The sequence below is a fragment of the Aspergillus pseudonomiae genome, assembly GCF_009193645.1.
Source record: "Aspergillus pseudonomiae strain CBS 119388 unplaced genomic scaffold BDV37scaffold_62, whole genome shotgun sequence".
Classification (NCBI taxonomy): Eukaryota; Fungi; Ascomycota; class Eurotiomycetes; order Eurotiales; family Aspergillaceae; genus Aspergillus; species Aspergillus pseudonomiae.
Window position 1 is genome coordinate 63,578 of NW_022476054.1, and position 13,625 is coordinate 77,202.

Here is a 13,625-nt window from a genome sequence, read left to right on the forward strand (position 1 = left end):
TAGCTGTTGACTGCCGACGCGTATGTCGATCTCTATCAGGAAATTAAGCTGCCCATGTTGCCTTGATAGTGCAAATTTGTCTTTGGAATTGTCAGTTAGGCATTGGCTCTATTACTATATGAGGAAAGCGGCTGATTGGGGGGGCATGGACTGAAAGGGCAAATCACGAGACTCGAGTCAACCCTACTGCTGAATGACTAAGCGGAGCTCAAAGACGGAAAACTCTGCACTCCAGATTCTTGTCGATCCATCGCTTGACAGGCCTGGATATCTTGGCAGGATATTGATTCGTGGACTGTTTCTTCTTTAATCTAGATGGATCATCTTCTGCATTGATGGTAGGCAGATACATTTTGGTTTGTGACCGGAAGGAAAACAAGAAAAACCAAGCAAAATCACAAGAATGCATACAATATAGTCATGACGCCGAGGCACGTATAGAGGTATACATAGCCTCGCTGAGTAAGTCTTTTCATTCCTAATTAAGCAACTAGAGTAGTCTAGGTAAAGAAGACCTCAAGCCAATACAACTCCCGAGGCATCCTATTAAAACTGTATTGCTCCATATCCCATTCCCACATACGTAACAATACACTTCTAATCAGATACATATGACACTCACAATTCAGTCAGATACCTATCTGATATGGACAGAGGGTATGGTTACCAAAGAGGGTGGTCATTAGCACTAGCCTGTTCATGATGCCTACCGCGCTACAAGTCGACATACGTAAGTCCTTGTTTCGCAAGAAGATTGATATCCTCTGCGACCCATCAACCCATTCCGGTCACAAATACGGTATCGGAATGTATTGGGCTACCCCTGCATGGGAAACCCACTCTGATCCATCGAGATTTGCCGGTGTTTAAGACCACTTACCGAGTGTTAGCGTGGCGCACGGAAGAAACCCGAATTTCCCTACAGAAGTTAACACACAAGCGCCGAATGGCTTGTCGTCTAGAAGACAAGTAACTACAACATACAATGAAGCACACACACACAGGGAGTGATAGGTTGAAGAAGTTGAGTATGGATTAATGGTACATCTCTCTGCCATCTTCTCTGTTCTGCCAGGGCATTAAAACGACATGACACGTAAAACATCATGGGTATGAGTTCATAGCTGACAATCAGTCAATTAAAATGAGAAAAGAAAAAAAAAGTAATTTGCAGAACACCTCCCGCACCCCCTACCCACCAGATAGACCTCCTTCGGCTGAGCGGGATTAGACTTCCCGGTGGGCGACGTGGACCTTGTCGTTGATGTCCTTCTCGGTGAGTCCCATGTCGGCCGCGAAGGTGGTATGGGGCTTCCACTTGGCGGAGGTCCGGGGCGTGGTCTCCTCCATCATCTTGTCGACCTGCTCGAGGGTGAGTCCCTTGGTCTCGGGGATGAGGAAGTAGGTGTAGATGAAGGCGCAGGTGCACAGGGCTCCCCAGATGAAGAACACCTTGGACTTGAGATCGCCCTTGTCCTGGTCAACCATGTACGGGGTGATGACGGCGATGATCTATCGTGCTCGTTAGTGAAATCCATTATTAATGCTAGGGGTGTTTGCTACTTACGCAGTTCCAGAGCCAGTTCGATGCGGTGGACAGAGCGACACCGCGGGAACGAATGGGCAGAGGGAAGATCTCGCCGATGACCACCCATGCGCCAGGACCCCAGGTGCTGGCGAAGAAGAAGATGTAGATACAGATGAAGGAGATCTCGGCGCTGACGGCAGCGTTGTTGCCGCCCTTGTCGCCGACGACGGTACCGGTGATGGCGACGATGAACTGGCAGATAACCATGCCAAGCGCACCCCACAGCAGCAGGGGACGACGTCCGATCTTCTCCATGGTGTAGAACGAGACGGGAGTCGAGCAGACATTGACAATGGTGGTGATCATGCTAATCAGGAAGGGGTTCGAAATCGTTCCGAGCTATTCTCCAGTCAGCAAACTGAAGCCTCTTTCACTGGGGTTCGGTGATACATACGGAGCTGAAGAACGTGGTACCGAAGTAGAACACGAAGTTGACACCGGTCCATCTAAAAGGGAGTGTGTTAGATATGTACTGCCGTGGTCCAGACGTCTCTGGGCCGTGTTGGATGGGATCAACTTACTGCTGCATCATCTGAAGAGAGGTACCCAGGACGGTCCGACGGAGGTTGCTGTTGGGGTGGAAGAGGCTTCCACGGAAGCAGTTAAGCCAGGTCGTGAAGTAGCCACCCTGGGGCATGGCCTGCATTTCGTATTCATTGTTGGCCACGATCTCCGCCAGCTCCTGCTTGATATAATCGGAATCCTCGGGCTGGCCACGGACACGGGCAAGCACATGCGACGCCTTGTCGAGCTGACCCTTTCGGACGAAATAACGGGGCGATTCCGGAAGGAGGAGCAGACCGCCACCGAGAATGAGAGCCCAGGCAATCTGAATGGCAATCGGAATGCGATAAGAACCGGAATCCGTGCGGTTTTGGGTGGCATAGTCGACGCAAGAAGCCAGCATCAGACCAATGGTGATGCAGAACTGGTAACCCGACACAATGGCACCGCGGACCTTGCGAGGAGCAATCTCGGACATGTACAGGATAATGATGGCCGACACGAAACCGACACCGAATCCCGCAATCAAACGGCCCACCACGAGAAGAGCGACGGTGGTAGAAGCGGTTTGCAAAACGACACCCACGATGAAGATGGCACAACCGGACACTATGGTGAGCCGACGTCCAAACCAGTCAGCCAGATCACCCGCAATCAAAGCACCGAAGAATGTGCCTGCCGACAAGATGGATGTGATCAGAGATTTTTTCCACGATGAGATGACGAAATGATCCGAGTCGGTGGTGGCAGGATCCTATAGTTCGACCGGTATTAGCCACTTGCCCGAGCTACATTGGGGACTGTTGATACAGGGAACGGGACTAACCAAGCCTTCAAATTCTTGGATGAAATAACTCATGCCCATGACACCGTTAATGTAACCGGAATCATAACCGAAGAAGATACCGCCAAAGGCTGCAAAGGCACACATCATATAAGTCTTGAAGGTGACCGGTGCCTCCACTCGCGTGGTATCGGCGAGGGCATTTGGAGCTACAACGTCAGCGTCACCCATGGTGATAGAGCTGTTGTCGACCTAGCACAGGGCTCGCGGGTCTATGTGTGTGTATGTGTCCAAAAGAGAGAGAAAGCGATGGACTGTCTAGCGAAGGACAGGCAAATAACAGCGAGGGCGTGAATGAGAGACGGCAAATTGACCACCACAGGGAAACACACACGCGCGCGGGGGAGAAATGAACCGAAGCGATGCAGGGGAATGGATGCGCTTTTATAACTCTGGCGGTGTTACAACAGTTGAGAATCGGCATAGAGCCGGACCCGGGGAAATTCACCCACGGGGAAAATCTGTGTCATTCGGCCCCAGAAAAATTTTTTTCTTCATTTTGATTTTTTCCTTGACTTTTTCCGATATGATGGCACGGTGTCCCATGGGCCATGACAGAGAGCGTGCAAGGGGGAAATGGTCCTGACCATGTTTACAACCATGCCTGATTTAGGTTGGCTAATCTTAGATCGTTAGGAAAATGACTGTGGTGGGAGCCAATCAGGAAATCGCAGGACCAATTTAGGTGACATTGGAAGGACGATGGGCTCGTGCATTGCATTACTTCCTGCTACGCTGGTATAGAACTTTAGCGAGTCCAGCGACGGTTGTCCAACCCCAGAATGGGTTTGGAAATCTTAGTTGCGGCACAAAAGACAAGGCCCAGATCCCTAACGCTGACATCGGCTCATGTGCGCGCAACTTTCCACCCTCCCAATCCGAGTCAAATCGTCGGCTAGGTCGCTGGATTTGGCAGAGTCCCTTGGGATCTGACCAAACAGAGGATCGGCTTCCAATGACTCCAGTCATTGCAGGAGAGGTCCGGCCGTATGACTGTTCCTGGTTGGTAAACTTGGTCTTGTCGGGTCCCATTGGGTGGACATGGACTAGGGCCGGAAATTTCAGCCTACCACGTGTGTCGACAACCTGGGGTTCTGCCCGCGACTAACCCAGATAGGTAGAGTGCTCTCCGGGAAAAAGACAAAAACCAAAACTGCTCTCGTGGGTGATTGTGGGTGATTATGGGGGTGGATATCTGGCAGCTACAACACTAAAAACCACGAAACCACTAAACGACCTGCACTCGGCATCCATGTGGAGGATCGGCGGCAAAACATTTCTCACTTCATTCCCCTGAGGAACATCACAAACACACTCGCTCCCCCCGATATGAGGATCAGAATGGAGCATCTTCGAGAAGCAACTCATCCACAAACAAAGACTCAACTGAAACCTTGTCCGACTTCAGGCAAATGAGGCCCCCTGATCGAATGTAACCCCAGCGTCCAAGAGATGCTTGATTATTCGGCTGCCCTTTCCGAGAGTCCGAGAGACTGAGGTGAGCCCGACGCCACTCCAACTTTACTTGCAGCTACGGTAGCAGTGAAATGAAGTTGTGGACAAGGAAGAAGGCCAGCCAAGAATTGCTGCGGAGCGCAAGACACTAAGGAAGATTGTGGCGTCCACCCGTTGTTGACCATCACTGTGTGAGACAATACGCGGAGGAGACCGAGGGTTTGGAAGAGTCATGGGGCCCGAAGACTTTCAGCTCTAGACAACACTCTTTACGAATACTCTCGAGTATTCTTGGAGTTGCCACTTCAACCTTTGCCTCCCTCCTCCTCTTTCTCTCTCTCTCTTTGTCGCAACTATTACCGTTGGAATTGAGAAAAGAAATGTTTGCTGACATGTCGCCAGCCGCCAAGGGCCTTGGCATGTAGCTGGCCGCCCAAAATTTCTCTGACTGAGTCGGCTTCCTTCCCACTAAGCCTGAAAGCGCTTAGCAAACTCTGCACTTTTGTCATTAGTCCTCTCATTCTTGTCGTACACTTCTACTAAAAAAAAAATCACAACCATGGTCTGTTCTCTAACCGACCTTTAGGTATCCCGCTAGTCGGACTCGCCACCAATCACCATGGCGGAGACTGCCGAAGTTGAGCCTATTCTGAGGGTACTTGTAGTCTTGTACATACTACCAAGAGGCCAGGACCTCCCGGTGGATATACCTCGCCCTCGGCGCCTTGGGCTTCATCCTTTTCCAAACGTGGTCAACATGCGGGGATTCCCAGGGTTGGACCGTGGCTCCAATCCGGTGAGTCTTTTGCGTTAGTGAACGGGAAGCATCTTATCCCGGATTCTGGAAGGAAGACGATTTGCTGAGGCCAACCGTTTCTGCATCCTGTGGCCGAGAATGAAGTAGTGTCATCTCCTCATCTATTAGACTTTCCATGACAGTGAACGGGATCTCGTGGTGCAGTTTTCTTTCCCCGGCCCCGGAAATGTAGCGGGAAATAACCCTCTACCATTCGTCGGCCCGTCCGTGTCTATTCCTTTCGTTGTGGGATAATCTCCGCTCGTGGGACATGCTCTCCCATCGAGTTCGTACCGACTACTTGGTACGTATTCAACCCATGTACATACCCAACATGTTCCTCTTGAACGGTTGTGGAGTCAACATATATTTAGTCAGGGTTACTAGCCCTTTCTGGTCTTTATTCGATGCATTGCTTCTGTCACACAATTGTCGCTAGCTCACCCCGAGAGGCGTTATTTGCGTTGAACAGGGGCCAACGTTGACTTCTTTTTTGTCTCGACGTGTTACTTCTTTGAACGCGGATCTACAAATCAAGCACAGTTGATAGGTCAACAAGTGGGCATCATCCGTGTAGTCTGCGGTCGTAACCGACCTGGCTACGAAGGTATGATCATGATGATCTCTTAGACAGGTCCAGTCGTGGCGATCCAGGGCTCTGGACATATCATATAGCGCAAAGCTTAAATCCTGGGAATGATATCCGTCATAAGCTGTCTATTCTTCAATCGTGAAGTAATCCAATGTAACGTTGCTCTAAGCCCCTTCTTTTATGAGGCATATCCATGAAATACTGCAAGGGATCAGTTTTGACATCAGGGGGTGGTTTATTTTACCATGCCATATAGGGACTAGGTTGGTCCGTGATCTACATTCGCACTGTCGAGTATAGAACATGTCATTATACTCTGACAACTGATTGAGATACCACACTAGTTGGTATAGTTTGAAGCTGTTACGTTCAAGATTCTCAAGATGTCGAATGGAACTCCTAGATTTTACTTCATTTAGCATACTTCTGCGAGCAGTCTACAACTTAACTGTACCTCCTTACTACGTCTACCTGAACGAGGACATCGCCGGACAGTCCAAGACAACCATATTCTTTCATATCTTCAACCATTCCTCTTATCTATACTACACAATACATCCCTTATCGCCCTGTTCATCTGGTTTGTCGTCTTAAAGTCTAATTTAGTCTCTCAAACACCGTTGGAGCACTTGTCGCAACCAGACCTAGAAAGCCTCTGAAACACAACCTCCTGAATCCGCGCCGCCATGCGTTTCGATTGCAAAAACGACGGTGCAATTAGCCCACGATCCTTCAGTCGCCACCCATTTGGTAGGTTCTTGCATTGCAGAAAGAAAAAAAAAAAAAAGAAAGAAAGAAAAGAAAAGAAGATAAAACATGGAATAAATTTATAGTCTTGTTTGGTAGATTTGGACGCTTGTCAATGTAGCTACTGCGATATATTGAACTTTGCTCATTCTTCACACCATTGGGCTGTATCTGCCGTATTACAAGATTTCTATCCGAGCTGGGTGTTATTGACTTGACGCCCTTTTTTGGGGGGTTACTTGTTGCTACACGAGGTAGACAACCAATACACTGCAGGGATGAATAGCAGCCTCTCAGTCCCTGGTGACAAATCCCCACAGTTTCAATTGCACCCGGTGAGACTCAACTTGAAGTTAACCAAGAAACAATCCAGAACCGTCTAGAAAAGCGGGGGGAAATCCCTCGTGAAACGAGCCAAGTATTGTGTCAGACCACCGATGAGGCTTTTTGTGATGGCGCAATCGTTGGAGATAGGCAACAACAAAGCGGGGTCTCACACAATGCCACGAATTCCATATATAGCACTCTGGATGTTGCTTCCGCAATTGAATGTCTGCATATAGCGGGGGTAAGTGAATCACCGTGCGACTGGACTGGAGTTGCCGCATATGTAGGCATGCATGGCGCATATTACATATCTTGCGGTACGAAGACGGCGCTGCAAGTTGCCTCCTCTATGACGAATCCTGCATATATATTGCCTCGCGAGTTAACTGAAATCGTTCCGTGTACTCCACAATATGCTATTGTGGTAGGGTGGCGGTACCACTGGTGCAGGATAACACAATAGAATGACGGATTGATAGATACAGAAGCAGTGATATGAGTGAGGATCAAGTGCCATCTCTCTACTTCCTCGCTTACTTGAATCGTATCGATGTCCTGAATTATCAATGCCGTTATGCTTATATAGTGCTTCAATTGCCTTACCCCATGCTAAAAATACACCTAGTCAGTTGTACAAAGGGATTTTCTATTCTGGCGATGCCATGCAACCTTCGAAGGAGCGTATTCGTGATGCAACCTCCATTTCGAATCGTTCCCGTTCATAGGGAACCTTCATTTATCTCCTTGGTCATGTCTATGCCGGGAGGGAAATCATGTTCGAAGATGGCACCTCTCATGTTCGCAAGCACTGATTGCCGGAAATGCCATCTAAGTAACTCATCGGAGGCACGGTGTAGGTCCATCGGATTGCGACATACAGGACTCCTCCATCAATACCAGAGACATCACGGTTGAATACTATTATTTTATAACCATCCTTTCAATCTAACATTAGTGGAGAATGATAATAATATCTTCTGGAGTCACTCACGTCTGGGTTTATTGAGATAAGGTAGTTGTCGTACATCGCATGAAAATCACGCTGCATAAGCAGACCGTTCTGACAAGAATCTATCTTTGAATAACCTGTCGTATTGTCCATGTCAGTAATCCATCTTCCAAAATCATCCCGAATCCATATAGTTTCCTTCTCGAGAGGGAAGATATGTGCTGCCTCGAACATGAACCAGTCATTAAACTTCACAGTTAAATTTATCAAACCTGACAGGATATATATCCCATCTCGTTGACGTAATTTCCTGGCGGAATTTGTTTGCTCGTGTGCTGAGACTATGTGACATAATGCGTTGGGTGAGTTCAGTAGTACCTATTTTAGTTAGTAAAGCAGTCCATAAAAGTGCTTGAAGATTATAATACTTGCCATCTGAAGAAACATCGTAATCTCCAGGTTCAAGGATGTTGCTAGTTGGTAAGATAATCTACTGAGAAGATCGTGCTTTGACTTGGATTTCGGCCTCTGTGATAAGCAAGATATGATCCAGAATCCAAAGAAATACGGCTTCTGTCACTGAACCATTTTGGTACATCCCACCTAAACAGTCACCTGTAGCACTATTGTAGATGAAAACATTGCGGTCCTTAGCGCGATCAAGGGCCATTATGTAAAAGTGGGTCACGAGATTACTGACGAAGCTGTGCTTACTGTGTAGAATACTGCGTAGATTGAGATAGTGATCAATTCCTTAATGGCTTGACAGGTTGTACTAGAGTCAAAGTGTAAAAGCCAGGTAAAGGTGAATGTGACGCGTGAAAGAGGTCAGTTACAGCCTGGAGCTCAACGTCACTCGCATTGCGTACATATTGTTAATAGCCTCCGCAGGCCAGGTGAATTCTCAATAATCTAATCAATCATTCACTACAGAGTATAGAGTATAGCTTTTATTGATGAAATTGATGATTTATCTCTTAAACTTATAGTCAGTACCAACAGTTTAATCAGTGTAGTACCATATGGTCCCGAACAAGATAACTTCAAACTACCCCATTGTTTACTTTCGCCCTAATGCGGAAATCACACGACAGCTCCACCATGATTCTCAGCTCATAAAGTAGCCTCTTCGATTCAGTGCGTTGCTGTGGTACACACTTCACCGACTCAACAATGGACCAGTAGCTATTTATAAAAAGAGTCGAATGCCCCTCGCTAAGCCCCTCCGAACCCCACCTTGCAACGCCTCACGCTCCAATGACCGCCACCACGATCCACCCGCTATGTCACCCTGCATCGCTAGTCGCTACTTAATTAGGGAGCATGGGGCCTTAAGGCAGCAATGCGGTGGGTGGCCAGCTGAGCGCAGCAGCATCATATAAATCCATCCCACCTTGACTTCTGTGCTTCAGTCTCATCCACTCTTACTTCCTATCCTCTATACTCCCTCCCACTACCAAACCAACCTTCAAAATGGGTTCCTTCCACCACACCGCCCGCAACTGGCGCATCAAGGTCGACAACGGCATCACCATGTTCCGAGTGGAGGTCAAAGATATGCACGGCAACTGGATTGAACGGACCATCCGTTTGGACGACCACATTGGCAACACCGATGGTAATACTAATTCCCCATACTCTTCCACTCTGGTATCTCAATATACAATTCATAGGTGACTAACATACATGATCCCTAGGCTGGTTCATCTGGGGCGGAAAGAACTTCACCAGCACCGCCCGCGATATCCGCCTGGAGGATACCGAGTGGGGCCCCAAGCTGGTCGCCGTGATGCAATCGAACAACGGTGGCGACCGTGGTTTACAGGGAATGTTGCTGGGCGATAAGATCGAGAACCGCAACGGCGAGCTTCATTTCACCGGTCCTTGAATGATGCGGCGGGGCTGACATCGATTCTACTGTGGAGGAGACGTTTCAATTCTTTGTGAATGTTATATCTTGAAATACATATGATAACCTTTTTTTTTTCTGGTATTGGTATTTTTACTTGACTCCTCCGTAGGAGATGATGTAAAGAGTCACTGTCATGAATAACTCCCATTACGAACGTTCCGCAAAAGATTCAAGCATAATTCACGTGACATGCACTGGCTGATGAATGGAACATGTCATGTCTGAAGTGTAAAGTGGCAGTGGAGTCAACCAGATATGCTATAGCTCGAGAGATTGGGACGGCCCGTTCCAATCCAAACTCCGCCTGATATCGTTGCACGTACATTATTCTACCAAATCAAGGCATACAAATTCGAGACCTAAGGCCATCTTTATATATCATCCTTGTATACAGTGGGGTAAATGAGAACTACCCTCTTGGCTGAACTACAGTTTAGCTCATATTATTGGGCAGCCTACTCTCGGAACATTCCGTGAACCACTACAATCAGATCCGTAAACATTGATTGGCCCGTGAGAAATATGACTGTTCAAGTTCTTTAAGGACAATCTTCAGCCTCGTCCTCCCGACTATCGTTTCCCCCCCTGTTTCAGTCCTCGAATGATAAATAAGACTGAGACTCGAGATGTCCATTTTCTCTCTTGGCATAGATCAAAAACCTCCGCCCCAGAATCACGGTAAGTGACACAACTTTTCCCCCGTGGTCAACATTTACTAACCGAATAACCTATTCCTACTCAAGATGTCTTCCCAGACACGTGATCCTCAATGAACAAACGACAATGACACATACAAAGAACTCGCGCAACAGTCTCCCCCTACTACTGCGAATGACAGCGACACATACGAAGAGCTCGCACCGCAACGTCCCACACATCGCAAGGATGAAGGATTCCAGGTCAGTGACCGAGACTGCATACTCGAGGCCAGCGATCGGGACTGTACGCTCGAGGTCAACAACCATCGGGTGCAGGAGATACACAAGGAAGCTGTCGCAGAGGCTTCGGGAGATACCGAAGCAAGCACATTGGAGAAAGCGCACAGAAGCAATAGATCCCGAAACTGCTTCAGGGAGAATGGCCGGATTCAAGAATCGCGGGTCTGCTGCGCGGTAGCTGTGGTAGTTGTGATTATTGTTATAACTATCCCCAGCAGTTGTAGCTACGAGGCATTGAGATTTGAATCGATAGCTCAGTCGGCTATTAAGAGACGCATGCAATTGCTGCTCAAGCATGTGCGGGAAGGTGGGATGCTTGGAGCTCTGATAACGAGGTAATACACCCTGTGGCTTTTGGAGAATGGCGAACTATATAGAGATATTCTAGATTCTGTAAAAGTATCGTGAATGATTCACTGGGTAGGTTATATAATATAGTTATTGACTAGCCTATCTTGCTTACGAAGCATAACCCAAAAGATACAAACTTTTATAGCGAAATAGCCTTGAATTTGAACCTTCCAGGGACAAAAACGAGCCTACGCAATTCACGCGTCCGAACACGACATGCAGGGATTTATATTAACCAGCCGAAGCGGGTACCTGCTTCTAACGAATGATGTACTGTGTATAGGCGGACTCGATCAGGATCAACAGAGCTAAGACCACTACTGCGTAAATGCAGACCTAAGCAATTGGACCCCAAGCCCGGTGGGCCCGACGGTCCACACTGGACTCCGGTCGTGCCGATTGAGTGCCCGTTTCGCTCTCTCGTCGGGATATAGTATGAGGCACTAGACAGGGGTCCCGGCGGCCGGACATTTAGTTGCAGACAAAGTTACATCTGGGAGTGTATCCATATAGAGGCTAACGTGCACTGAGGTGGGTCAGGGTTGTAACGCCGGCGAGGGATTTTTTTCAAAGTTTTAATTGCTCCTTGTCGTAAATGTATGTCTTTTGGACTGGCCTGATTCGGTTTCACGGAGATTAGAGTTTGTACAAATAAAATTCTTGAGTCTGTATACCTGTCCCGAAGGTCTATCATGGTGTCTATAGAATGACTGACGATTGAAAGATGAAGCAAAGTAAAACAAAAGAAAAGCACCGAGGACATGGATTCCTTCCCAAACTCATCAATTGCGTGAAAATACAGTAGTATACAGAGTCCCACATCAGAGTTAGTTGAACGCCGCAAAGCAGGAGCTCTGCGCATCGGATTCCTTCCAGCCAACGCACTTCCAACAGCTCAACAGTCCATTCGGATCATACTTTTTCTTTATCTTCAGCAACTTGCCATAATTCTCATTACCCCACCAGGACTCTTGCCAATCCTTGGTGAAGGGGTTGGCCTCGGGACTGTAAGCACCACTACCTGGAGTGATCTCTTCGAGAAGCGCTGTCATATCTTGCATCTCAGCCACTTTCTGCTCCCGCACTTCGAGAGTGCTATTCCATGTCCAAAAGCCGTCAGCGCCGACAGACCAGATGGCGTCTCTCCAGGCTGGGGTCGCAGAATTGGGTTTGACGTCTTTGTAGAGTAGAGGTCCAACCACGGGGATGTATACGCTTCCACCTTTCGACAGGAGCACTGAGAAAAACTTCATAAGACCTGCACGACCCGTGGCCGTTTCAAACACTGCTTGCGGAATGAGTCGCGTTGCCGCGAAGTGAGCGTTGCCCACAGTGACCGCGTTGGGAACGACATATTTCTGGTAGAACTCATACCAGGACGGGAATTCTTCAATAATTGCAGTGCCACCCTGGGACTCCGCGTAGGCGACAGTCTCAGCCAGGGAATCCTTGGCTTCAGACAAAGACAGCAATGGCGTGACATTGATGAATGAGTTGCCGCTGATATGGCCGCCCCAGCCCTCGTGGGCCCACTTGACAGCATTGTTCACCAAGATATCGAGGAATGGTAAAACGTTGCTTGAATTCGCCTTCAGGGGAAACTTGATCGAGGCAGAGACTATGCTCACCTGTGGCTCAACACGATGGGTGCTTTCCATCACCACACCAAAGGTGCCACCACCACCACCCCGCAGAGCCCAGAAGAGCTCCTGATTTTGACATTCGTTGGCAATCCGATACTGGCCGTCAGGCGTCACAATCTTGTATTGGACAACCCTATCCACGCCCAAACCATAGACAGGCGATAGGATACTGTGGCCTCCAGTTTGTGTCCAGCCCCCGCTAACACCTACTGTCGGCGAATAACCCCCGATGAAAGTGACATTATGCGATTGGGCAAAGTTGTAGACCTCATCGAAATTCACACCTGCTTCCACAGTAATCGTATCGTATCTCGAGGTAGCATTACAACCAGTGGGAATAAAAGCAGGGTTGTAGTGCATGGACTGCAAGTGTCGAGTCCACAAAGAGAGAGTTCCTTGACCACTGCTACGGCCCAGGAAGTCATGGCCGCTATTTTTGATTGACAGACGGGTTCCTGAGCAACTTGAGAATCTGAAAGCCTCGACCACATCCTTTGGCCCCTGAACCTCCAGCGAGAAGGAAGGCGTATTTCCTTGATTACATGAGGTCCTGAGCGCTTGTGGATTGGTCGGATCTAAGTTGTCAAGTAGACATTGGTTGGCTGGGTCGGATGCGCATATTTCGGCCTGATTATACATGTAGCCATTGGCGGAATTGGCACGCAGGAAAGGATCGCTGTAATTGCTCTGGATCACACTGCATGCTGCTTCATCTGGATCCGTAGAGACATCATTGTACTGCGAGAAGCACGGCAATGAGAACGGCTTCAATGACTGGACCCGTCCACCAAGTGTGGCATTGAAGCTGGCCAGGGTACAGTTATCCGCCGCGGCAACACCCAGGAGATGAGCGGCCAACAAAACAAGCGAGGTCTTGGAAACCGAAGGAGCCATCCTTCGACAGAGAAAAAGCAATAAACAAAAACATGCCGAGAGAAATTTTTTCGGACAGGGAAAGGCATTTTGGGGGGTTAAGAGT

The 13,625-nt window shown here is 48.4% G+C and overlaps 5 protein-coding genes across 5 annotated transcripts; 2 read left to right on the forward strand and 3 right to left on the reverse strand.

Moving 5' to 3' along the window:
- Nucleotides 1-544: 544 nt before the first annotated feature.
- On the reverse strand, nucleotides 545-3,815 carry BDV37DRAFT_254544 (sugar porter family MFS transporter). The gene is made up of 6 exons (XM_032082646.1): nucleotides 2,919-3,815; nucleotides 2,110-2,846; nucleotides 1,983-2,034; nucleotides 1,568-1,927; nucleotides 985-1,512; nucleotides 545-919 (listed from the first exon to the last, which is right to left on the reverse strand). The coding sequence occupies exons 1-5, from the start codon at nucleotides 3,105-3,107 to the stop codon at nucleotides 1,228-1,230; spliced, it is 1,623 nt and encodes a 540-aa protein (XP_031938855.1). The 5' UTR covers nucleotides 3,108-3,815; the 3' UTR covers nucleotides 545-919; nucleotides 985-1,227.
- Nucleotides 3,816-7,612: 3,797 nt separating this feature from the next.
- On the reverse strand, nucleotides 7,613-8,398 carry BDV37DRAFT_177871 (HNH endonuclease signature motif containing protein). Its single transcript, XM_032079440.1, has 3 exons — nucleotides 8,235-8,398; nucleotides 7,845-8,180; nucleotides 7,613-7,790 (listed from the first exon to the last, which is right to left on the reverse strand). The coding sequence occupies exons 1-3, from the start codon at nucleotides 8,247-8,249 to the stop codon at nucleotides 7,647-7,649; spliced, it is 495 nt and encodes a 164-aa protein (XP_031938856.1). The 5' UTR covers nucleotides 8,250-8,398; the 3' UTR covers nucleotides 7,613-7,646.
- Nucleotides 8,399-9,048: 650 nt separating this feature from the next.
- On the forward strand, nucleotides 9,049-9,796 carry BDV37DRAFT_254550 (CVNH domain-containing protein). The gene is made up of 2 exons (XM_032082647.1): nucleotides 9,049-9,420; nucleotides 9,500-9,796. Exons 1-2 carry the CDS (start codon nucleotides 9,276-9,278, stop codon nucleotides 9,688-9,690), a joined length of 336 nt encoding a protein of 111 aa, XP_031938857.1. The 5' UTR covers nucleotides 9,049-9,275; the 3' UTR covers nucleotides 9,691-9,796.
- Nucleotides 9,797-10,340: 544 nt separating this feature from the next.
- Nucleotides 10,341-10,991, forward strand: BDV37DRAFT_285560 (uncharacterized protein; the record flags this gene model as incomplete). The annotated part of the gene is made up of 2 exons (XM_032087757.1): nucleotides 10,341-10,392; nucleotides 10,513-10,991. 2 exons carry the CDS (start codon nucleotides 10,341-10,343, stop codon nucleotides 10,989-10,991), a joined length of 531 nt encoding a protein of 176 aa, XP_031938858.1.
- Nucleotides 10,992-11,830: 839 nt separating this feature from the next.
- Nucleotides 11,831-13,540, reverse strand: BDV37DRAFT_273552 (uncharacterized protein; the record flags this gene model as incomplete). Its single annotated transcript, XM_032085079.1, has 1 exon — nucleotides 11,831-13,540. One exon carries the CDS (start codon nucleotides 13,538-13,540, stop codon nucleotides 11,831-11,833), a length of 1,710 nt encoding a protein of 569 aa, XP_031938859.1.
- Nucleotides 13,541-13,625: the final 85 nt, after the last annotated feature.

Bases quoted from the DNA above. Each gene is read 5' to 3' on its own strand.
- BDV37DRAFT_254544 (XM_032082646.1), bottom strand. From the start codon at position 3,107: ATGGGTGACGCTGACGTTGTAGCTCCAAATGCCCTCGCCGATACCACG. The intron at 2,035-2,109 runs GTAAGTTGATCC...ACTCCCTTTTAG, and splicing joins TCTCTTCAGATGATGCAGCA to ATGGACCGGTGTCAACTTCG. The intron at 1,513-1,567 runs GTAAGTAGCAAA...CGAGCACGATAG, and splicing joins CGAACTGGCTCTGGAACTGC to ATCATCGCCGTCATCACCCC.
- BDV37DRAFT_177871 (XM_032079440.1), bottom strand. The intron at 7,791-7,844 runs GTGAGTGACTCC...TTAGATTGAAAG, and splicing joins TTATCTCAATAAACCCAGAC to GATGGTTATAAAATAATAGT.
- BDV37DRAFT_254550 (XM_032082647.1), top strand. From the start codon at position 9,276: ATGGGTTCCTTCCACCACACCGCCCGCAACTGGCGCATCAAGGTCGAC. The intron at 9,421-9,499 runs GTAATACTAATT...CATGATCCCTAG, and splicing joins CCACATTGGCAACACCGATG to GCTGGTTCATCTGGGGCGGA.